At 37.6% G+C, this 26112-nt stretch overlaps 1 protein-coding gene across 1 annotated transcript; it reads left to right on the top strand.

Annotated features, from left to right (window-relative positions):
* The first annotated feature begins 39 nt into the window (after window positions 1-39).
* On the top strand, window positions 40-25909 carry akt2 (AKT serine/threonine kinase 2). Its single transcript, XM_039663947.2, has 14 exons — window positions 40-591; window positions 11810-11965; window positions 12116-12244; window positions 13319-13430; window positions 16087-16234; window positions 18235-18366; window positions 18455-18520; window positions 18617-18685; window positions 18787-18909; window positions 19082-19210; window positions 21507-21721; window positions 21806-21893; window positions 23624-23726; window positions 25412-25909. The coding sequence occupies exons 2-14, from the start codon at window positions 11920-11922 to the stop codon at window positions 25489-25491; spliced, it is 1440 nt and encodes a 479-aa protein (XP_039519881.1). The 5' UTR covers window positions 40-591; window positions 11810-11919; the 3' UTR covers window positions 25492-25909.
* Window positions 25910-26112: the final 203 nt, after the last annotated feature.

The raw sequence follows: 26112 nt of genomic DNA, 5'->3' as shown, positions 1-26112 counted from the left end.
ATTGTTGAAATAGTAATAGATTAAACAATCCGGGCAAGTATGATTTCGCTCTAAAATCACACCCTCGATATTAATACATTACTGAAATACAGCAACACAAAAAAACGAACCTTTTCAAATCCATAGTCAAATCGGACGTTGCATGTGACGTCGCGCCGAGCGTGAGTGAGCTGAGGTCATTTCCTGTTTGTGCTCCCGTTGAGTCGCTAGACGGAGGCCTAATCGCGATACCAGCACCACTACCACCGCCGTAACATCGCTCACAGACCTACAAAGGACGGTCACGACGAGGTTTTAAAAGTCTTAAACGCGTCAGATAAGCGTTGTGGGATGAGTTTGGGCGACCGGGCTCGTGCTTTGGGCCACTGAGGGGCGGTTTGTGAGGATAATCGGGCGGTTGGGTGTTGTTATTTTTGGGGCAGCTGAGTGGTCATTGGCAGAGCTCAATACACAGCAGCTCGCGAGAGGAATAAATAACGTTAGCTACACACTTCACGTCTCGAAATACCCTCGTCTCACTCCACTTACATGGGCTTTTGAGGATTTCTACATTTCAGTTGACCAAAACAACGCAGGAGAATAAAAGTGGAGGTAAGGGACTAAAGCGTGCATCGATGATTGATGGCTAGCGTGATGTTTAGCCTAGCCCGAGTCTCTATATTTAAATTGCACTTAAATGTTATGTGCCGTTGACCATTGGGATACATTACCAGACAGAATCTCTTCATGAATATGTGTTTCTTGTGCTTACTGGATAGATAAACTTCATCTCTCGTCATAACCCACGTTTGTTCTCCGTTTCCCTTCACAAATCAGTTTAATAATTAAAATAACGCTTATAGATCAATTTAAACGCATTTGGCGCGTATGCTTATCTCTCTCGGGGTCTTTGCATGTTATCTTCTTGTAAGTACATTATTTTGTCTTGACGAAAATCTCATTATTTTAGGTGAGTAAAAAGTAACAGCTCAATTAGTGTAAATGAAGAGTAAATTATCGATTAGGCCCTTTACACGTTGTACAGATGGATGTGAGTCTAACGTCATAGGACGAACTCATATACATGCTGGATTATCAAAAACATGTATGCCACTTTGCCTTTGGTTTTATTAATAGTGCTGCCATGCTGTTCCACGTGGAGTTCAGTTCTGTTTGCTTGTGTAAAATATTTCAACTTTATTTATGTTTGACAGATATGAATAAATAATGCACCCACCAGGTTAGTGCGCGAGTGTAAATGAGGCCTGAAGGTTATTGGGGTTGAGAGGGGTCAGTTTCAGGACTTCTCGTTCTGGAATTATTGCACAGAAAATGTGTAATCATTAGTTTGTTGAAATGGTCACAGCTCTTGTTTGTCTTTCTCTTGTGGACTTCAAAGTGCGTATGTGCGCGCGAGAGAGTTGTTGAAAAAGAGGAACAGTCAGACCACTGACCAACTGATATACACGCACACTAGATGCACGGCACGTATATGCCGGTGATAGAGACGGTCAGTGTGTTTATAATGCCAGTGCGTGTGTTAAGAAGTTGTGTAATGGACTAGCAGGGGCGTCACAAGGTGGGGATTTTATTTTGCTGGGATAATCCAGTGTTGTGCCCATGGTGATAGGACAGCATGCCAGATCTGTGCCAGAGGCATTGCTATGCCAGGAAACTCCTCTGGCACACACTGATCTTACTCGCCTCACAACAACAATGATAGAAAAAGTAGAAAAACAGCTTTCAGTTACTTCTGTTTGTATTGGGTTAGAGGTCTGAACAAACACCTTTACGCTAAATGTTCAACCGTAGTATACGTTTTGTCCTGCTCCGTGTGTGCTAATACTCAAAATATGTGTCTTGCTGAGGACTGGAGAGGGGTTTTTCTACGTGATCAGCTATAGACAAAAAAAGTAGAAAATCCCACAGATTTGTATTATAGGAGCCATATCAAGACAACACAAATTAAAGCGACTTTTTGACCACATTGCTTTAAACAAAAACAAAAAACAAAACAAAAAACACATTTTTCTGGTAAACTATATATTTTTTTCATATAATATATCTTGAGATTATATATTTCTTATGTATTATTTTTTTTCTTATATATTCTTATATTATATATTTCTTGCTCCTCTGGCAGATTGATCATTAAAAGACCATTTAAGATTGCTTCTTTGACAATACCACTTATCTTGCACAATTTTACTTTTAGTATATTTATATTTAAATTAATATTTCATCCAATTTGAGCCCTGAAATCTGAATGCATTATTTAGTGTTGTTTTGTCTGATTGACACACACAAAAGTAAAGACTTGTAATTGTATAGCAGGGTTGAGTTTGAAAAAAGAAAAGACAAAATATATAGGCTATAATTTTTATTATAATTTTACATATTTTTCTTATTCGACATACAATAAGTCAAAGGAATGATGTTTTTGACACATTGCAGTACATAAAGTATTTCATAGTAGTATTTCTATTATAGTATAGTATTTCTTAGGAAGTAATATAATTGGCTACATGCATTGTGAAGTTCAGAATTTTAAGCTTTCAAATGATGACTCCTATTTTCTGTTGATCAAGGCAGTAGTTTTGAAAAATATGATTATTATTTTTTTCGTTGCTAGGTGGCACTTTTCCACTACTAGTATGGCTTGGTAAAGTGCGGCGCGGTTTGGCTCGCTTCACTTTTCCACTGCGTGGAACAGCTCGGTTCGCTTTAGCTCGGTTTCTTTTAGGGCTGGGCGATATATCGAATATGTACGATGTATCGTTATATTTTTTGAAACGATATGGAATGAGGCAATACCGTTTATATCGATACAGTAACGTTAGTTTGATATGAGCACATCTGAAAAATACCGGAGGTTGCAGTGTGAGCTGCTGCAGTGAAAGTAGCTAGGCTACGTAGTACAATTTGTCCTAAACATGACACAAGCTTATATTAATTGCGTCAAAATCACTTTGATATAGTTAACAAGTTTAAGGCAGCTTGCCGCCCTGTCAAATGCTCTGACAGACACTGTTGCTGACTGACAGATATACTTGCGCTGTTTAATGCGTTTGAGATGTGGTGCTTTTCTCAGTGCTCAACTTACATTTCACATATTCTCCATCTGTAAATGTTAGAAAGTAAAGCAAATATGCCCATTTCACAACAAATATGTCCATGTCAGAAGAGGACGAGCTTCTGCAAGTGAATCTCCGCTAAAATTCATGCTTCCTTGAACGAGCGCCGGCACGCGCATGCGCGTGAATAGTATTACGTAGTACGCAATAATTCTGACTAAAATAAACATATTGCTAAAATATTTGTTGTTGGAGAAAATAAATGTGCCATATGTGGAATTTTAAACCTACAAGTATATATTTTTAATGAAAGTGAAAGTGATTATAATGGGGTAATCAAATGCAGGCTAATATAATTAGTTTGTGCTTTTGTTTTTGTTTTTATTTTCATTTTTAGTTTAGCTTTTAGTCAATATAAAAACAAAAGCTTTTTGCACATAATATATTGCATAGCCTATATTATATTTGTTTCCATATCCTTCAATATCAACATTGTTTGTAGGATATCATTGGGCCGAATGTGAATATACTGTATATATATATATATATATATATATTTTTTTTTTTTTAATATAAAGATTTTCTTTATCTAAATAGAAAACGTAGAAAGTACCGAGATATATATCGTATATCGCCATTTGACCAAAAAATATCGAGATATGATTTTTTGGCCATATCGCCCAGCCCTAGTTTCTTTTCCACTGCAGTTAGTACCGCTTTAAAGTGGGTGGGATTATAGACTGACCGATAACAGGCTGTTAATGGCTATTTAAATCTAGCGGGTTTGGTTTCTCGTGTCTGTCTATTGGTCGCAAATACAATGACGCTGCTAGTGAAGATGCTGTCTGACCAATCAGTGATCTGCAGTCTTTCACATCACATTTAGTACCGGTACGGTACACTTGGAACCTCAACAGACCAGGTACCATTTAAAGCGAGCCTTACCGTACCGTACCATGCAGTGGAAAAGCGCCAAATCATGCCGAACCATACTGTACCATGCAGTAGGAAAGCGACTTCATGGTGTGTTCACACCGGATGCGACTAGCGCGTCAGGCGCGAATGATTTCAATATTAAGTCAATACATATACGCGTGTAAAAAATTCCTGAGGTGCGAATGAGGTGTATATAGCGTGGCGTGGTGGAAGACGCGAATACGCCTCATTCGCGCGTCTGGTGAGTTAAGCGCATTATGCGCGAATTATTTAGTTAGTGCCATTTGTGCATTCACGCGTTTGACGCGAATACGCGTCTGCCGCCTGACTTGAAAAATCTGAACTTTGGCATCAATTCGCGCCGCGTTAACCAATCAGGAGCCTACTTTCTCACGTGTTGAAGTATCTGGATGCTTCAATAAATTATTTTGTAATATGACTAAATGCATGGTGGGATTATGCACAACAAAGCAAATATTTTATCACTTAAAACTATTTCTATATACGAGACATGTTCATTTTGTATTGAATGTTATTCATTCCATATCTAGATTATATAAATAGTATTATGATGTAAAGACAACCAACATACATGTGCGTAAGTTCGCGTCTGGATGTGAGGGAGAAAAAAAAATCACAGGACAGGTTAATAACTTTTGAAGGCTGGCTCTATAGATGGATGAGGACGAGGGTGATCCTCGCTCCAATGCGAGATAACAGGTCAGCCAACTGGGCGCGTGACAGGCGGAAGTACCGCTGACGGCAGCAGTCATCCAGTGCAGCTCCTGGAGCGAGCAAATGTTGAAACTCGCCAAACGCTTAGCCTCCGAACGGTCCGGTGGACACAAATATATGGCGACGATGATCCCCATGCCGCTGTTCTGCTCTCCAGAGCAAATACAGAGCGATGAATGCTCGGTCGACCAAAAAAAATGTCCGCTAACGGATTTCGATTCTGACGCGCGTCACTTGCGTAAATTTCGCTTCAAACTTTTGTTTTTACGCACGTTAGTTTCACTCTTGACACGCGGAAAGTGGTTAACACAAAGTGGTCAAGCGTCCAACTAGACACGTCAGACGCGAATTTGACGTGCTATTCGCGTCCGGTGTGAATGCAGCATTAGAGGGACTACTCAGCACTTGTTAAGAGTGGATCAAAATGGTTAGATGCATTAAAAAGCTGAGTTTCTAAACTTTAAAACCTTTGATACCTTTTTTTGTGCTATTCCATGTTGGAAAGCAAGCATGGACGGTTCTGGGAACATTGCATCCTGGAGAGATAAGACATATTTTTAGCCAAGTATGTTGTATCACTTTTTAACCATTCTACGTGTGGCACATGCATGTTTCATGAAGTTATGAGTGAAAATGCCACATGAAATCTAAATATTTAAGACGATGAGAGACGATACCCACATCATTAAACGATAACTGTGACTACCGGTATATCAACATGTACAATAGCGTTGACGAAAAAAGACGAGACTAAAGTGTGTTTAAAAAAATACAAACTTGACTAAAGCCACTTTTTTTTGGTGAATAAAGGAGACAACGCCACATTATTACAGACTGTGTTTACAAGCGTTCATGCTTATGGTTGCCAGATTTAGAAACTAGACTAAAAGACAAAATAACTAAAATGTGACTAAGACCAAAAAGCTTTTTCATCTGAAGACTAAGACTAAAACAAAAATGGCTGCTAAAATGAACACTGTCGTGTCGTGCTGAACATTTTCCTGTTTTTTTTGTTTGTTTTTTTGTCGTGGTAAAAGTCTTAAATTTGCCTTTTAGAGGACTTAAAAAGGTCTTAAAAGTCATTAAATTTGCTGTTAAAAAATGTGTGGGTACCCTGCAATCTATTAATTGTTAGCCTTAATACTTCAATATTTGTCTATGGCAGTGGCATATAGCCAACGGGATCGATGACAGGGTGTGCAAATGCTGCTCAAAACGCCACAGTCTTCATCAAATGATTGCACAATAAATGACGCAAAATCACACAAGTGAACTAGAGCTGCGCGATCCTGGCTAAAATGAGAATCATGATTTCATTTTAAACACCTGAACATTTGGTTACCAAACAAGATAGAAACAAAATAAGGCATAATACTCTTTCAGTCAAATTTAAATGTTGCCGTACCGATACTGAAATGTGACGTGAAAACTTGATTGGTCAGAGAGAATCGTCACTACCAGTCATTGGATTTGCAACACGAGACATCAAATCTGCTAGATGCAACAGCCAGCACAGTATTTTTTTTCACACAATTTTTATTAAATGACTTGCTTGAAAAAAATTAACTTTAAAAAAGTAATGGCTGAATCTTTTTCTCGTTGGGAGCCAAGGAGCGGATACAGCGAGAGCTGGATATTGCGACCAGGAATTTAAAAAAAAGTTTTTCAGCTACTTTAATGAGCAGTCTATAATCCCACCCAATTTAAAAGCGGTGCTAAACTACAGTGGAAAAGCAAAGCGAGCCGAGCCTTGCCGTACCATGCAGTGGAAAAGCGCCAGATAACAAATGTCAGAGTTCTTATTGAGCTAGTGTTATACTTTCCGTGTCCGCAATTGCGCGAGGGTCCGCGTGACGTAAAAATCGTCATCAGAGGGTCTGCCCGGTGGTTCCTTGTGGACGTCCGTGTGCCTCCCATTTTTTGTGACCGTGCGGTCAAAGTACGCGCGGCCACTACTAGATTAAAACCGCGAAAGCGCTGATGGGGAAAAATGTACGTCGATTTCGAAGAGAGGCTGTGCAAAGAAGTCCGTAGCTACCCGCACCTTGACAACCCATCATTAAAGGATCATAAACAGCAAGATGTACAGTAATTCCTGAAGGGAAATTAGCCAGAGTTTAGGCAAAGTATGTGTGGGCAAAAGTAGAAATATATTAGAGACCGGTTTGTCAAGGCCTATTTACAGTTGATGGTCAAGGCAAAGAAAAAAGTTTGATCAGCCGATCTACTGTGCATGTGTGGAACGCGTTCACTGAGCGGACCTCAGCAGACAGTATAAACACAAGTAGTCCGCGTCCGGGCTGTCCGCAGCTGTTTTTGTACGTGCCCAAACTGGAGTATAACCGAGCCACGCAACCTACATGAGCTTTGCTCTGCCTCACTCATTCTTCCACTCTGCTTTCTTTCTTCTCACGTTTATCGAACGTCGCATGTGCTAGTTGCGTCACAAGAACACCACTTAGCAAATTTGGCTTTCGCAATATGTGACGTCAAGGCGTCGTTGTGCCCGCTGTGAGTTATGATATCATTGGCATAATCCTAGAAATTCAGGATTAAGATTGCGTGGGGGGTTGATTTGAGATTGCGATCTTTTAAAGGGGTCATGAACTGACTTTTTTTAAATTTTATTATATTGTTGTCTGAGGTCAACTTATGAAGTTCGCTTCGTTTTTGCTTTCAAAAACATCAAAATGAATAACTAATAGGCTATTTTGTACTCAAGTTTTGAGCCTAGCTGATAAACACTTGTTTTTTTTATGGGCGTCTCGCACTGAAGACTTGGAAGTAAAGTCATTTGCTGGGGCTGGTGTCAATAAAAGCTTTTATTGGACTAACAAGTATAAGGTTTTCAGTTCTGAAACTTACAGGATATTCCTATAATATGATGACCTCTTAGATGTCAAAAGCTCAAGGAAAATTAGATTTCTCAGTTCATCACCCCTTTAATGATTAATCATCCAGCTCTAACTTTAATCAACATGACATCATGACTTTTGCGTAAACATACACTTTCGAGTCAAGTGGCTTGTTATCTCTACGCATTTTGAGCTATCCGCGTGTATGTCTACGCCATTAACGTCCGAGTGATTTCGCGTGTCTGTACACGCCGTCAAATGTCTGGGTGAAACGAAGCAAAATGTAGATCTACATCTGGGGAGCGATCTTTTTTTTTTCCTAGGATGGTAAGGGAACATTCATAAATGCCATTAACCCCGGTGACGGTTAGGTTTAGGGACGGGGTTGAGGTAAGTCATATATTTATATATACAGTAATAACGTTAAGTCAACTGCGTTCATAAACATGCTTCATAAACACGCTGAAAAGCGATTATGCGTCTTAATAGCAAAAAAAAAAATGGAAATACGAATTGGCGTGTCATACACGCGCTACTTCATGAGATCAGTCTGCTTTAACGCAGTTATGCGCTATTCAGAATGTGACATGTTGTGGATGCACTCTTCCTGGAGCATGAACGTGCATGAACCTGCCTAATCGACGATCAATACGTTTTATCGATTAAATGTATTTTCGACAATGATTTGATCATCGATTGTTAACATCCCTAATTGAATTAATAGAATGTTAAAACCAAATGAGAAATTTACGCCTCTATAGCTGCTGTGTGCAAACTCATAAACAAAACAGACGTGCAAGCTTGTCAAGCGCGCTTTCACAGGTATCGCTGGAAAGTTTGTAGTTCGGTCGCATATGTCAATGGCGAAGGTAAAGTAAGGCACATATGACTAACGTTAACTGATGGTAAAACGAAAGAGCACTCACTTTTTTTTGCGTACTCTTGATTGCCGATCGCTCACTCGGCACATTTAGATCAAAACTAAATCGTATATGTAAGTAAAATTGGTAAACAAAAAACTTAGCATTGAACCCTGCCGAAGCAGCTCTAAATATTTGCTTCGCTATTAAATGATAGATCAAATATGATAGAGCAATAGAATGAACAGTGAAAGTAACAGTCTTGTACAATACATTTTAATGCATAATTAAGCATGAAAATGACTGAAGGAAATGTATATTTGCTAAACAAATGAAATCAATGAATTACATATGCAGTGTAAATACGGGTATCGGCCTAGTTTTTTTTTTTTTTTTTGACAAAGTGGTATTGGTACATCCCTAATATTAATAATGAATAAATTAAACGCACTAAAGAACGTATCAGTAGTTGAATCATTGCTAAATCAGTGAAGTTTAAAAAGAATTACCAGCAAAGCCTTTGCAATCATCCACAATACCCTGTCAACTTCTGCATGTACAAGTGACAATTACATGTGGATGAACAATTCTTCTCCCAAATTGTAATTTTGAGCATGGCTTTATGCAGAACAAAACGTGTTCTTTCTAATGTTGATTCTGAAAACAGCAGGTGTCTTGTCTTGTTCGGTGTACAGAGTGGCGTGTTCACCTGTGGATCAGACTGGCTTCACTGCAGTCTAATAGGCATCTCCATGGTGATAGAATAGCACTGTCGCATTTCCCATCAGAAATGGTTTAAAAACACTTTGTGGTAAATGAGGCTCGTCCTTGTCCCATGTCCGTGTTATTCTCTTCACACGTATTTTGATTTTAAAAATCACAGCATTTGCATTAGGCATACCATATATTATCAGAGTAAAAGCCTTGCAAATAAGAACAGGGAATGTTGGTTATATGATTATTTTGCTCTTTCATCCCAAGCGCAAGTTAAACATTTGTAAATTCAAATTAAGTTGTAACTGTTGTAACCTTAACTTCTAACCTTTTTGTAACTGTTGTCTGTTTAATCACACGCAAGTTAATTTAGATAAAGGGTTTTTAGAACAAATGCAGTATACTTGTAATCAGCATAAGCAGCTTAATAGATTTATTTATATGTAATTTTATGTCATCATAAATTCTCAGATTTTGATTTCATTATAGCTATTAGCTACAGTAAATTATTGGACATCTTACAAAATCTAATAACTAAATAAAGTATCTTATCTTTTTGATCTGAACTTTTTGAGACTCGGTGACAGAGTTCAGGACCGACGTGAGGTAAATATTGCTTTATTCACAAAAGCACTTTTATAATAAAAAGTGGTGATTCGCTGTCGACTCATAGCCTTCATAAAATCATCTTCAAGATGTGCAAGACAAAAAACTGATTATCTATCAGGATCTGACCCTGATCATTGGATCAGCACTTTATCCCACATGTACAGACACTTTTATGTAAGTAATGATGACTTGGCACTTTTTTTTCATTAATGCAGTTTATAATGCCAATGAAATTTTCCATAGAAAGTCTCGCACTCACCTCTATGTCATGATCATTCTTCTTCTCTTACCCCCCAGTTAGTTTGATATTGAATGGTGTACAAGACGCTGTTTTATTCAGTAAGATGAATTCAGCTGTTCCTCTTGGTTAAATATGAAATCCTCAGAGATGTAGGCTTATCTGTTACAGAGTGCTGAATGCTGCATTTGTCAAGTTTACATCACAAACATTTCTGAACAGGTGGCATTCCTGTAGCAGTAGTCAGGTGACCATTTTTGTAAAATCTTTCATTTATGGTCTAGTCTTTTTTGGTGGGTAGTGACCCAAAAGTTGGTCACAACACTTCGAGTGGGTTGTGGAGTGAATGAAACTACAACAAAATAAACCCTGAAAAAAATCTAAAAAGTTTTTCTAATGCTAAACTTTTTGAAAGAAGTGTTTGAACGCAGTTGACTCTTCTTTCAATTGCAGTTTAAGTAAAGCGTTTGAGAAATGTGTTGTCCTGATTCATTATCTGCGGTCAGATGAGTACTGTATGTCAGTGGCATTATTGTTATTTTCGTAACTTGTTATGAAAGAAAGTCCCTTTACATCTGGTGTTAAGATGCGTTTTGGTCGATCGGATCACAAGTGGACGAGGTAGACACGTTTACACCTGACTTTTAAATTCATCTCTTTTGTCCACTTTTACCACTTCTGTACTGAGTTCTTTGGGGTCTATGGATAGGTAAACGTATGGCTTTTTCTAGATCTTACGATCTTATGGACAAATAAGCACAATTTACATATTTTGAACACAAAAGGTGATGATGGAAAAACAGTTTCCGCTCTGATTGCTGCAAGACCATGTAAGTGCGTAAGTGTAAGTCCGAACACTGTTAGGTGCGTGTTCGAAAATAAGGAATGGTGAGAGAACATTGTGCTTTGTACGTTTTTCGTCTTCAAACCGTCTTCCGCCGACAAAGTTTAAGTCCTTAATATCTTGCGCACGATTCACTTTAATGAATGGTTAAACCAACTGATCCAACACTGAACTCAAGAGACATCAATGGGAAACACTTTACAATAAGGTTCCATTTATTAAAGTCTAGGTAACTACATTAGTAAACATTCTATTAATATTAGTTTCTAATATGCAGATTTACTCCATGACAAAACCACCCCAGTCATTCTAGAATGATTAATTCTTTCCAAGTATAGCTATTCAAGTCATCTGCAGAAATTGTTTTTATATCGTAATATATATTGCAGAAAAATAAAATATCGCAATGCCATTTTTTTACCAATGTCGTGCAGCCCTAATACCAGGTGTAAACAGGGCCTTAAAAAAACTCTGTTCCTGTCAGACATTATACCGTACTCAAGCACACACTTTTAATTGCATGCAAATGTGGAGGTGCACGCTGTGTACTGTAAAGGAGCAAATGAAATTACGAGCATGTAGTATGTCATGAAATTCAATTAATCAGGATCAGTGTCCATGTTTCAACTCTTGAAAAATCAATTTGCTTGGTTCTGATTCCTAAAAATTGTGGTCGTGGCTCAATGACCATGGGTCCCCCCCATGGCCAAACCAGTTGAGAAACCATGTTGGACACAATAATGATAATAATAACAAACAAATTTGCATTCACAATGCTTTTATTAAGGTATTGTTCACCCAAAAAGGAGAATTCTGTCATTTGCTCACCAAATGGTGTTGCGAAAGATGATGGAGTCTAATGTTGTTCATAAATTCTATTTTCTATACATAAGCAATAGAAATGCTTCTGTGGTGCTTTGTGTCGTACTTTGTGGTTGATATTAGTTTATTTTCCTTGATCCCAGGTGAGTCTGGCTCTGTGGTACTAACCGTCTGCCTGACCCGAGACTCGACGCTCCCCCTCCCCCAACCTCCCTGCCACCCTGCCCTACGCCCCACACACCCCTAACCCAGTATGAACGAGGTCAGCATCGTCAGAGAGGGCTGGCTCCACAAGAGAGGTGAGCACTGCTTACTCACTCATTCATCAGGACAGTATGCATCATATATTTGAATTGTAAACTGATTTGTTGTCTGTCTTTTTCTTTATCCCACCCCCCCAATCCTCTTGCCATCTACTTCGTCGTATCTCTTCCTCCTCCTGTCTGCAGGTGAATATATTAAGACTTGGAGGCCCCGGTATTTCATCCTAAAGAGTGATGGCTCTTTCATCGGCTACAAGGAGAAGCCTGAGACGTCAGACCACAATCAACCGCCTCTTAACAACTTTTCCGTCGCAGGTCTGTCACTGTCACAGTGCTGCCTCACTTCATGCAAACCAGATTGTCTAATATTCTAAAATAGGGCTCCCTTATTTGGTTTATTGGTTTTATCTTACTTGCTAATTATCATTTACAGAAACTAAGGCAAGTGATGTGTGTTTATATATATATATATGTATATATATATATGTGTGTGTGTGTGTGTGTGTGTGTATATATGCAGTATGTATACTGTATATGTGTGTGTGTGTATATATATATATATATATATATATATATATATATATATATATATATATGAGTTTGTGTGTAAATACATGCACCATTATAGATAAGAAGATGATATCAGCAGTTTTTTTGGGTTTTGTTTGGTTTAAACATTTGATTTACATCTGCCAATATTGCATGAATTGTTTCTGCTTATTTTAAGATTTGTATCACTTGCTGTCATCTAGCACTTAAAGTTGGCTTAAAGCCAAAGTTGACACTTGATTTTTTTTTTTTCTTCAGGAATTGATTGGCTCGTTGTTGTCTGCTATTGCTGTGATCTCATGTGATTGACAGTTTCTCCCACCCTCACGCCAGTTAACATTCTAAAAACGTTATTTTGATTAAAGAATATATGGGCACACAAATTTAAAAAAAACATGATGTGCACAAATTACTCATTTAGTAAATCCTGGAGAATTTTCAAAATGGTCATAAATTTTATTTGTTTGTCTTACCAATAGGAAATGGTTCAACAGTGTTCAACAATAAATTATGCTTAATTACATGGAACTAATATAATCCTAACCCTATAGTAAGTACTTGTAGTTAATTATTATTACCCGGTACTTAAATGTATAATTACACGGTGAGACAGATACCTTTTTTCTTTTTTCAATCAATGTTGGTTGGTCTGGTGTTTAAATCTCCCAAACCTGGAAAACAGTGTATTCGTTCAAAAAGAACCTCCCAAATAAGAGACCGCAAGAGGCATAGATCAAATCACAGTTCACTTTTAATATATGATGTTTTGAATTTTTTTTGACCCATTCAAGAATTTTAAATCCCAAATAAAACTTTTTAAAACTGTAAAATCCTTTGCAGAGTGTCAGCTGATGAAGACTGAACGACCTCGGCCGAACACGTTTGTCATTCGCTGCTTGCAGTGGACCACTGTTATTGAGCGCACCTTCCACGTGGATAGCAATGCTGAAAGGTGAGAAAATGAGATGGAGAGTCCTGCTAAAATCAGTGTCTTTGGAATGACTGAATGAATGGAAGAGAGGGAAAGCTTAAGAAGATGTTGAATGGTATTTACTGGGAAAGCAGATTTGGTTGTATTAACTGGATTTTTGCCAATCCAAACAGGATATTACTCACTGCCTGTTGCTTAAAATTAGGGGTTGCACGACTGATTTCTGCTAGTCGATTTCTTATCAAAAGAATATCCGAGTTACTCGACTACTCGTGGTTCATGCTACTGTAAATTAGGGATGGCTTGAGACCACAATTTTGGCTTCGGTACGATACCAGAACCTAATACCTCAGTATCGATACCACAGTCGAAAAAAAAGTCTCAATTTAATGAATTGAAACAAGTTTATTAAAAACACTGCTTGAAACTCTCCACTACCAAATGTGCAAAGAAAAGTATTAAAAAAAAAACTAAAAAGTATCAAAATGTAAAAAAAGAAATAAATTAAGTCAAGGAACATACAGTTGATAAAATGTTAATTTAAAAAAAACAAACTGAAATTGCACAATTAAAATAGGTTAATAACTATAATAATAGATTAAAATATAATAATAGAATAATGAAATGACATGTAAACCATTAGCTGTCATGTGTCAACAGAGAATTATCAAGATTTATAGCTTTTATTCATCTTGTTTGGTTACTGTTTGGGTTCATATTATGCATATAAGTAATGTTAACATGCTAAACTTGTATTAGTATATTAAATTTTTTAGGTCATTTTACTACTGATTGATCTAGATAAATGAATGCTATAGTCTAATATTGTTAGGCCAGGTTACCAAATGAATGTTGACAAATGTAGCTTAATTGTAATATTAGTCATTCATTTTCCTACTATTTTTCTCTCTCTCTCTCTCGGCTTATTCCTCTATGGGTCACCACAGCGACAATAATATGCTATTAATTTTACTAGCACTTTTATTCTTTATTTATTCAAATTAAATGATTTATTCTAATTATTTATTCAAAAGTTTGTTTGAAAGTGCAAAAATTATGAGACCTAAACTGAATTGGTTCTAGCTTGTCATGCAAGAAAATTTGAGCTTTCGTGTTTACCGTATCATATTTAACTTAATTGATAATCTCTTATATATGTGCGCTGTTCAGGGTTCAGTAAAAGTCTAAATTAAATCAGTTGAATGATGAACTCACCTGTCGATCTCTGAACTCTTTGAACGAGTCAGGATGAGCAACTGATGAGCGCTTCGGCAGATTTGTTGCATTGAGGTCTGTTTTTTAGTCAAATTAATGCTTTATTTCACTCATACTGCTCTCTCTATTAATTTCGAAATTCAAATGAGCTTCATTTGATCCATCGTGTTCCTCATTTGTCACCGTTTGCGGTTTCGCGTGACCCGCATCTGTTTAGCTAGCGCACTGCCGCCAAGCGAAGAACTTCAAAACAGCAGCGCATCAAATACCGAATTTAACAAAATTATGATATTGTACCATTTGAAACATTTTATATACCGATATTTTTGCAGTACCGGTATACCGCGCATCCCTACTGTAAATCAAAAGATATCAAGTAGTTCTTATCAATAAATGTTTATTAATTTATAGCCTAATCAAAACATTATAATTATGTCATTACATATCGAAATTTTCATGTAACAGAGTAAAGCCAAATAAATAGTTGTTTTTGCCTTTCATTACAGACGCAGTGTCCACTTTTAGGGCCATTCACATATCGCTTCTTTTGCGCGCTCAAGTTTATTTCAAATGTAGGCACGCCGCAAGCGCGCTCATAATAGAAAGAGGCGTGGTTGCGACGCGCATGTGTCGCTAGATGACGTCATACGTCAATTAGCATATTAATGATGTCATAGCCTGATGTCAAATAAAGCTGTGAATAAAGAAAGAAAATTAAAATGATCAAACTAAATTATTTAAATATAAAACAAAAGAAAAGCAGATGAGTGATAAGTCCGTGGAAAAACACTGCTCATTCACGTTTGTCAGCAGCCGTGCTCTCAACAGATGAATGTACTGCTCCTCTCAGCCATTCACTGAATAGGTTAGACGCAACTAGAGAGTGTCGACAAGACAGTACTGGCAAAATTTGGAGTTTACTGAGGTATGTTCAAAAAAGTCGCTAAAAATAACGTTGGCAACACTGCGTGGGAGTGTGATTGCTTGTGGAAAGGAGAGCGTTTTTAGATGCGATATGTGAACGGCCTCTTGCAGAGTTGTTTTTGTCATCCTTGATGAAATACTTCAACACATCAGATGTGTGGTGTTTGTTGGTGACATTCGCCATTTTTAATTAATTTATGATTAATGGCCGTTCAAGTAGTTGATTGTTTCCAACAGTGCCGGCTAGTGGTTGAAGTAGTCGGTCTCTCAACTACTCGACTAGTCTGTGCAAGCCCTACTTAAAATTAACCGTAAAGTAGGTGAAAAACATTTTGGTGGAAATAGGTGTTGTGTTTAGGTCATTTCGTGATTAAAAAGCCCAAATCTTCCAAAAGGATAGTAATCGGATATTTGAGATCAGCGTAGTAGATCATCACACAAAAAAAACAAAAACAAAAAAAACAAGAGGAAATCGAACCTGCTTTGCTACTTAGATTTAATGAATGGTTAATATGATTTCATCTTGATGTCTACGCAGAGAGGAGTGGATTCGTGCCATTCAGGCTGTGGCCAATGGGCTCAAGTCCCGGGAAGAGGAGGAGCCAATGGACATCAACTTTGGCTCCCCTGGAGACAACAGCTTGGAGGGGATGGAGGCTGCGATCGCAAAATCCCGAACCAAAGTGGTGAGTTTGACTGCTGTCCCGAGCAACCAATTTCTTGCATAGCTGTGCTAATTTCATGTCTCTGGTGTCACCTTGCCCTCTCTAATACCATTACTCATATATATATTTTTTTAGAGTAAAAATTAGTTCCTAATTTTTTTGAAGGTGTCCTACAATAGGTTTACATGCATCCATGGTCAATAAAAACTTAAATTTGTCATAATATACACTACCGGTCAAAAGTTTTAGATCAGTAAGATTTTTTATGTTTATGAAGTCTCTTCTGCTCACCACGGCTGCTTTATTTCATGAAAATGACAGTAATATTGTGAAATATTATGACAATTTAAAATGACTCTTTTCTATTTTAATATATTTTAAAATGTAATTTGAAAGCTGAATATTCAACATCATTACTGTTGCTGATTACACATCAGTTTTCAGTGTCACATGATCCTTCAGAAATCATTCTAATATGCTGATTTTATGCTCAAAAAACAAATTATTATTTTCAATGTTGAAAACAATCGTGTACCATTTTCCCCAAAATTCTATGATGAATAGAAAGTTCAAAAGAACAGCATTTATTTAAAATATAATCTTTTCTAACATTATAAATGTCCTTACTGTAACTTTTGATCAATTTAACTCATCCCTGATGAATAAAAGTATTTTCTAATTTCTTTCCCCCAAAAATAAAAAATAAATTCTTACTGACCCCAAACTTTTGAATGGTAGTGATTAATGTTACAAAAGCTTTCCATTTCAGATCAATTCTGTTCTTTTGAACTTTCTATTCATCAAAGAATCCTGAAATAAAAAATGTAAAAAGCTGTTTTCAACATGGATAATAGTCATACATTTTTCTTGAGCATCATATTATAATGATTTCTTTAGGATCATGTGACACTGAAGACTGGAGTAATGATGCTGTAAATTCAGCTTTGATCACTGGAATAAATTACACTTCACTATATATTCACATAGAAAACCACTGTTTTAAATTGTAATTATATTTCACAATATTACTGGGTTTTTTTTTTTTTGTATTTTTTATCAAATAATTGCAGTCTTGGTGAGCAAAAAAGACTTCTGTTAAAAACATAAAAAATCTTACCGATATAAAACTTTTGACCGGTATTGTACATTGCAGCATCACCTCTTTTCTCACAGTGTCTGAAACGGTTCAATTAAAAATGAACGAATTGAACATTATATATAGGCTAGATCAAGGTTTAATCTGGCCCACACAGAAACATAAATCAAGAGATGTAATCTCCCAATCAGAGCTTCACACTTCCGCAATACGGAAATATCTGATTTGATCTGTTCTGGTTTTTTACATATTTTTCTCATCCTGGCAACCCTGTGCACACACTCTGTCTCCACTGTGGATAAAAGCGCTGGCTTTCTGAAAACACCAGTAAGCTTGATGGTTGTCGATTTCCAGTTCGATTCACAGAAAGGTTTAATACTTCAAGTCAGTGTTTATTTACGGCCCTGAAAGAGAGAGTGAGAATTACCTCAGTCTGTGCCGCGTTTCTCTTACTGAAGAGGTTAGTTTAATCGCTGTTCAAAAACAGTAATGTTACCAACTCCTTGCTGAGAAATATTAGGTAAAACTTTAGCGCAGACCCGTATCGTGATATATATCATATCGTTGCCCCTGAATCGGGATATGTATTGTGACTTTGTTGCTGATGCACAGCCCTAAAGCTAGCATTATGCAAATTTGTTACAAACCTATGTAGGTTTATGCAAGAAGTAAGACTGGAATTACTGACAGCTCATTGCAGAATTAAAATTTTGCTGACCTTTTACATTCACAAATAGCTATATAACACACTGCATGAAAGGTAGTATCCGAAAAAGCATAATGGGGCACGTTTATTTAATTTAATTGTTTTTGTATGCAATGATTCAGATCTGCATCACTAATTCAATTCAGTTTTTAACTGAAATAATTTATATAAAATAAACAACTTGATTCAACTTGATTTTTTTTTTTTCTTCTTCCTCAGACAATGAGTGACTTTGACTACTTAAAGCTGCTTGGTAAAGGCACTTTTGGAAAGGTGATTCTAGTGAGGGAAAAGGCTACTGGCATGTACTACGCCATGAAGATTCTACGCAAAGAGGTCATCATTGCAAAGGTGGGCACCTCACAAATCAAAGTTTAAAATCCTCATGAATTATTTGTTTTATATTAATAACTTGGCGGGGTGTGCGTGTCTGTTTCAGGACGAGGTCGCACACACAATCACAGAAAGCAGAGTGTTGCAGAACACACGGCACCCATTCCTTACAGTATGTCTAGCACTTTTAGTTTGTTTGGGTTTTTTTGCACAATTATCTTGGTTTTATTTAGATTTAATTCAAATTTTTGAATCTTTCTGACTACAGACACTAAAATACGCCTTCCAGACACGAGATCGTCTGTGTTTCGTCATGGAGTATGCAAATGGAGGCGAGGTTTGTCACATCCTCTCGCCCCTTACAAAAACAAACTTAAAAGCCTTCACCATTCTGTCTCTTTTAAAATTCTGTTGTGTCTCCTTTTTACTTGTTTCCAGCTGTTCTTCCACTTGTCTCGAGAGCGCGTGTTTACGGAGGATAGAGCTCGCTTCTACGGGGCTGAAATTGTTTCTGCATTGGAGTATCTGCACTCTAAAGATGTCGTCTACAGGGACCTAAAGGTTTTCTCCTTTTATGTGCTGTGTAATTGTTGTGAAAATAGTTTGTGAATTGCGTTGGGAAAGGATGTCGTGTAATTGTGTCATTGACCACAAAGGCATGAAGTCTGTGTTCCTTTTTTAACCATTAATGACAGATTTCCTAATTCTGTTTGAATTGCGTTTTTCTCTGCAGCTGGAGAATCTAATGCTGGATAAAGATGGTCACATTAAAATCACAGACTTTGGCCTGTGTAAAGAGGGCATTACTAATGAGGCCACCATGAAGACATTCTGTGGGACCCCAGAGTACCTTGCTCCTGAGGTACTGCCAACTCACTCCATTAACATGTTTTCTCAACCAATTTATAGATCATTTATAGGTGGGTGGGTGGGTGGGTGGGGGGTACAACTGATCGTAAACAACCCCCCCGCTGCAGCTGTCAGTAATTCTCCATTCAGCATTCAAACAAACAGTGTGTCCTCAGTCATTTAGCATTCAAACAAACAGCGTGTCGACTTATCAGTCATTCTCCATTTAGCAAACAGCACAGCGCGTTGTCAGTCATTCAACATTCAAACAGCACCACGCGTCACGTTCGGCAACGATGAAACTCTCTCCAAGATGATTAAATGTTAATCGAGGGCCCTATGAATTGACCAATTAACGTGGAATGTTGTGTTAACGCGGAATTTCGTGGAATTTTCCATATTTGGTTTGAAATTCTGTTTTTGTGTGGGAGATAAACTTATGTCTGGTGAAAATGCAGACCGGGGGAAGCAAATCTGGGTGACACAAACCCCTCAACACGCGCACAGTAACTAGGGTTGGGTATCGAGAATCGAGTATCGATTGAAACCGGGACTAACTTTTCGTTTTTCCCGGAATCGTTCAAAAGTAAAAATTTCAATTCCTAGTTTCGATATTCACAGTCCGCCGAGCGGAAGAAGAAACCGCTGAACAACACCAACGAAGAAGCGTCTACCGGAAGTGTTGGCATAACCGCGCGAGTCAAACATGAGTACCTTACGTCGGCGATCCAAAGTGTGGCTTCACTTTTCTAAAAATAACGAAATCTCGGCAAAATGCAAAATTTGTGACAAAAGGAGTATTTCTACAGAAGGAGTATTTCCTTCAGAAAGGCCGTTGGTTAGCAAGGTTAGCTAAACTTTTTTGACCCTGCCTCTTAGAAGAATCGGAATCGAGAATCGTTAGGAATCGGAATCGAAACAAGGAATCGGAATCGGAATCAGAATCGTTCAAATTCAAACGATACCCAACCCTAACAGTAACTGAAATTTAAAACTGTTAAAAGAAAAGGCTCTAGGCTATAAACTATTGCATAGATAGATACAGTATAATACACTATGCATCGATATGTATTTCCTTTTTGATTTGAACTTTTCAATGCGTAACTTAGTCTAAACAGAGCTGTGCGCTGTGAGATTATTAATAGTATTTTTTGTTCTGTTCTGTCCCATCTATCATATGTTGCTGCCTCTTAAACAGCTGTGCTATACATTTGTGCTATATATATATATTTTTTTTCTTAATTATATAGTAGACTATAAAATAATTGATCTTTTTGATTTTTTTAATCTTGTTTTTCATGAATGTATTTTACAACAATACAAAGAGCAATGTGTAACGTTTTACCAGATTTAGTGCTACACTTATTGTCTCTTATTTGTTCCCTAATTTTTCTTTTTCACTAAATGTCATGATTTTATAAAATTATCAAATTTAAAATTAGTTACCCACTAATCTAGCTTATAATATAATTTTTGTCATAGGTTATGATCGTTTTTTTTTCTTTTTTCTTTACAAGGAAGTTGTCTGTATTAAGTAGATTTTGTTTATAGAAGGTTATAGAAATTCTACTTGATTTTTTTTTTAAACTGCATTGGTAACGGATAGGTATCGGCCTTTTTTAAAATTTTATTATTATTATTAGCTAACGCTACAGAGGCCATAATATTTTTGACTCATGGCTGAAGTTAAATTTCTCCAGCTCTCCCCCGGTTGGCAAAAAAAGCGTCTCAAAATGCATCAGATTGATGCTTTAAAATATAGAATATTTAACATTTTCTTACGGGGGAGCATGTCCCCAAACCCCCCTAGAGGGGTAAAATCCTTCTCACCTTTTTCACCCCTGACCTGTTTTCATGCCAGCTTGGGTCCTAGCTCTTGCCTGATCATATTACCTAGGTCTTTTCCCATGTTATAATTTCTTAGTGCGTTGATCATCGTAGCCAATCATAGACATCCGTTGAGCGCATGAACAAAATGGACAATTGAGGCGTTTACGATTCTGCTCAACAGCGCCAACTTTTGACAACACTGGTCGTTACTCTGAGAAACAATGCTACAGCCAGTTATTCTACTTTGAAATGTGCGTTCTGTGTCAATGTTTTTGTTGTGGTCTGTGCTATACCTCACGCTGCCAGTTTACCCAATAGTATTTTGACTATGTTCATGTTGCTTTTAAGCACTAGCGTCTTGGACCTTAATATGCTAAACCGAATGTTAAAGAGTTTTTTTGTTTCAGCTGCTTGTTTTCTCTCTCTCAATATAATATATATATATATATGCTCCCTTTTTCATCTCCTCTTTCCTATAGGTATTAGAAGACAACGATTATGGTCGTGCGGTGGACTGGTGGGGTCTGGGAGTGGTCATGTATGAAATGATGTGTGGCCGGCTGCCATTCTATAACCAGGACCACGAGCGTCTGTTTGAGCTCATTTTAATGGAGGAGATTCGCTTTCCTAGAAACCTCTCGCCCGAGGCTAAGGCCCTGCTGGCCGGCCTCCTTAAGAAAGACCCCAAACAGAGGTTAGAAGAGCGTCTGTTTCTACTTTGGTAGAAAAGAAGATTTTGTGTGTATGTTTTAATAATGTGAATTTGTTTTTTTTCAAGGCTTGGAGGAAGTCCTGAAGATGCCAAAGAAGTGATGACACACAAGTTCTTTAATTCCATGAACTGGCAAGATGTCCTTCAAAAGAAGGTACAAGAGTTTAAGACAGTGAGAGAACCGATTCATCAGATGAATTCATCACGAGTTTCCGCGGAGTCTTAAAAAGTCTAAAATTCGGAACTTTAAATTTAAGGCCTTAAAAAGTCTTAAAAACGGCCAGAGTTTCATCTGAGGTCTTAAATTTGATTTAGTCAGGTCTAAAAAAGATTTTACCCTCGTTCATTTCCCAAAACTCTGACCACAGAAAGTTATTACAAAGTAGCAAAAAAGAATTGAGTCGTAGCCTGCAAAGCGGAGCTTTAGAGCAGGAGTTCAAACCGGTTCAAACACGCCGCTCGTGTGCTTCCATTAGTAGCTCGCCAAGAGGCCGTTCATTCAAATATAGGCGCGTGGCATCCGCAGCGAGATTGAAAAAATCTCACCATTTCAGATTCAGAATGCCGCAAACCCACCGCAGGTCATGAAGAACCAATCAATCAGCCCCTTCCGTAACAACATTGAAAGCTCAGTCAGCATGAAGGATCTGGGTTTTTTCTCTTCTCCGTGAATAAATCTTGTAGCAGAGCTACAGCAAGCGTTTCTCGGTGGTGGAACTCCATTAGCTACTAAAATCTCTTTGTCGGTTCCATAGCAAAGACAGACGCAACAGGAAAATCAGCCCGAATTTTACTATTGATAATAAAAGATATGGGGATGTGAATGTCAGTAGTTTATCTTTTTTTGACTCATTCTTTTTATAGGTTGAAATACTTTAGGTTTATTTATAAAACTTTTTTTGTGAAGACATTATTTTAACTTGTACATGTTTGTAGATAACCTGTTGCAAGACACTCCTTTAAAATCTGGCCATCATATTTAATGGTATTTTAATGTTTATGTAAACAAAAAGTGCATATTGATGCTAATTTTATTTATTTGCTGGGTTTCGACATACATTTAGCAAATAGATTTCATTATATCATGAAATTAAATGTTCATGCCATTTCATCTCTAGTTATGATCAACTTAAATCAACTGTAATTGTTTTTACAGTATAAAATGCAAAGTACAAATTTCTATACTTTTTGTATATGTTATTTTCTCTGACTCTTTCACACACACACACACACACACACACATCTCTATTAGGCTATTAATATGCTGTTTTGTAATGTAAATAAGTATGAAATGAAAACAATTCTATTTGAGGGCAAGTTTGTTTGAACCTATTTTCATTTTAGGCCTAAGGTTTTGGGCATTCGGCACGTTGTTGGGTGTAGAAGGTTACTAATGTGATTGCTTTACTTGTAAATTAAATAAATGCTTTTTCAATTACTGAATTCATTGAAATTAAATTTTTTTTTTTTCCGAACGTTTTTTGGTAATGCGTCGTGTAAGTCTTAAATTTAAATCTTTATGGTCTTAAATTTGACTTAATGAAACCTACAGAAACCCTGTAATGGGTGCATCTCAAACTAGTAAATCAGTAAACCGTGTTCATGAATTTGGGCACTGGTAAGGACGGTAAAGGAAGCTGGCTCACTACACGTTGGGACAATGATGACTCTATTTCCAGCGACATCTTTCTGACATAACTTGTAATGTTATTTATAGAACTTTATGATAAATACTTTGCTTGTTACATTTACGTGCAACAATTCAGCTGTAAATAAATTAAAAAAATTAGTTAGATTATGTTCATTGAGAGATTGAGAGAACCCAATGCTCTCTATAGAGTTTTTTTTTTCTCAGACTCGCCTCTCTCCTCCTGTTTACTGCAGCTCATCCCACCCTTCAAGCCACAAGTGACCTCAGAGACAGACACACGCTACTTTGACGATGAGTTCACTGCACAGACCATTACTGTCACGCCACCTGACCAATGTGAGTACCTCATCCTTCCTCACTGCCTGTCTGCAACTCTTCTGTGTGTTTGAGAAAAGGAGTAACATCGGAGGAGCCACTCTGTGGAAAATAACAAATAGTGATGGTGATGCATTTTAAATGTCTTTTTTAATTTTACATATTATATTATATATATAATGGATTATTGAAAAAGAAAAAATGTAGGGTGGTTATTGGATTTTGCGAGGTGGACATTGACCCTTTAAGTGGAGGGTTAAAGGTGCAGGGTTTAGTACAGCATACTTCAACACTCTGCTGTTCTCACCGGAAAAGATCCAGTTATGACAATTTAATTAACCCTGACATATAAATTAGGTCAGAAATGTTTTCTTTTTTTAAATAGAACTGCATGTGGATCATACACACAAGTCTTGTACAGGACCATATAGGCATCTAAAGATTTATATGCCCTAAGTTTCTCTTTACGATCAGTTTCTCTATGAGGTAGGTGTAGAAGTCAGGCCACTCACCCGAGGTAACGTAATCCTGTCTGATCGTCCATGCATTGAGTGAGTGTGTAGATGGCTACGGGTCGGCCAATCTGGTTCCGTCCGTTACAGATAACTTTTGGAAATAACAATCGCGGTCCTTGACACTGAGTGACCTTACACATTAAGGTAAAATCGGATTTTCTCCAGTCATTGTTTAAAAACAAGCTAACAATTCTTGCTAACTAGCGTTAGTGAAGCAACCAGAGGGATCGTTCTGCCTCCACCTAAGCTCCGCCCACTAAAAAATGTCACCATGTTTACCAACTGAAATGGGGTCTATAGACTATTTCACAACAAATAGTTGTAGAAACATAAATAAAAAAGGTGTACAAATGTAATTCTATTAAAAAACCTTTACAACCCAGTTTTGTTTATTATACTAAAAGCCTTTTAGTTGTTAAAGTAAACTATAAAGCTGAAGTAAATACACTATTAATCAGACAAAACTAAGCATGTAGAAGATTGTGTACAACAGGTTTTTCAGCAGCTTTTAATCATGTTGATTCTTAAGAGGCCTTAATGTATGTATCAAACAAGATATTGTAGGCTTTATATGGTTAAACATTACGGTCAAAATAAGAAAAAAAAATTAAACCTGTGCACGGGTGATTTGTTCGCAATAAGATCAATAACTTGCATTTAGCCAGAGATAATAGTAGTGATAGTAAAATGAGTAGTTCACTTTAAAAAAACAAAAAAACATTTGTTGATAATTTACTCCACCCTCATGTCATCCAAGATGTCCATGTCATTCTTTCTTCAGTCGAAAAGAAATTAAGGTTTCTGATGAAAACATTCCAGCATTATTCTCCATATAATGGACTTCACTGGGAACCAAACGGTCCAGAAGACACTTTCAGAACAAACTGCAAACTGTTCAAAGGGTTTCAAACGATTCCAGACGCTGAATAAGGGAAACCATCACTCCTTTAATAAATAAATAACAAAGTTTAAGTTTTATAAGCTCAAATGGTCGCCTTGCTCTGTTTGTGACTCTCCTGTTCGAACTCGTTCATCAAAACGAACAAATCTTTTTCCGAGGCGTTTGGTTCATTCAACGGACGAAACGAACGAATTGACATTTTGATGAACGAGTTCGAAGTCAAGTAAATGACTTTATGAACTGATTTGTTTGTTTTTTTTCCCATTGCCCCGTGTTTCCGTCGCTTGCAGATGACAGTCTTGATGCAGAGGACCCAGATACACGTACACACTTCTCGCAGTTCTCCTACTCAGCCAGTGTGCGGGAGTGACCACACCACCACCCCCGTCCCTTCCCCTCCCCACCACTCTGTCACCCTTACCAGCAAACCGGACGCCCCTCACACACACACACAAACGCAAACTCGTACAAGGACACGTGCACCAGCAACCCAAGCCTTCCGAGGAAGCGGGTTCTAGGCGGGAGTACGGCATCTGTGAATGATCTCGAACAGGTGGTACCCTCTGGTCAGTCCTGGTTTACAATTGGCTTTCCACCCAGCCAATCGTAGCCTGACACTACACGCTGCAACACAATCCACCAATCACTGAATGAATCTCAACCAATCAAGTACCATCGTGGAACACCGCTCAGCACCAGCAGGTTTCAGGACACGCGCTAACACTCAACACTGGACTACAGGACTAAAGCCTCTTGTAAACACAAATATTGAACACGCTCTAAATCATCTTGTGGGGACAAAAGAAATCAAACCATTTGGACTTTTTTTCCCCACTGATTGTTACAGTTTTAAAGCCATATTTCTGCAATTGTACAAGTGCTCTTTCTGGAACTAGCTGTTACCAATAGTGTTTTTACAGCGGGAGGACCGATGATGGGGTAACACCGAAAGGAATAGTGCTGTTTCTCTGCCTGGGTAGCGTACCGAATG

Source organism: Pimephales promelas, chromosome 10, assembly GCF_988280905.1.
Source record: "Pimephales promelas chromosome 10, fPimPro1.hap1.1, whole genome shotgun sequence".
NCBI lineage: Eukaryota > Metazoa > Chordata > Actinopteri > Cypriniformes > Leuciscidae > Pimephales > Pimephales promelas.
This window is presented reverse-complemented; position numbering and strand designations above follow the sequence as displayed.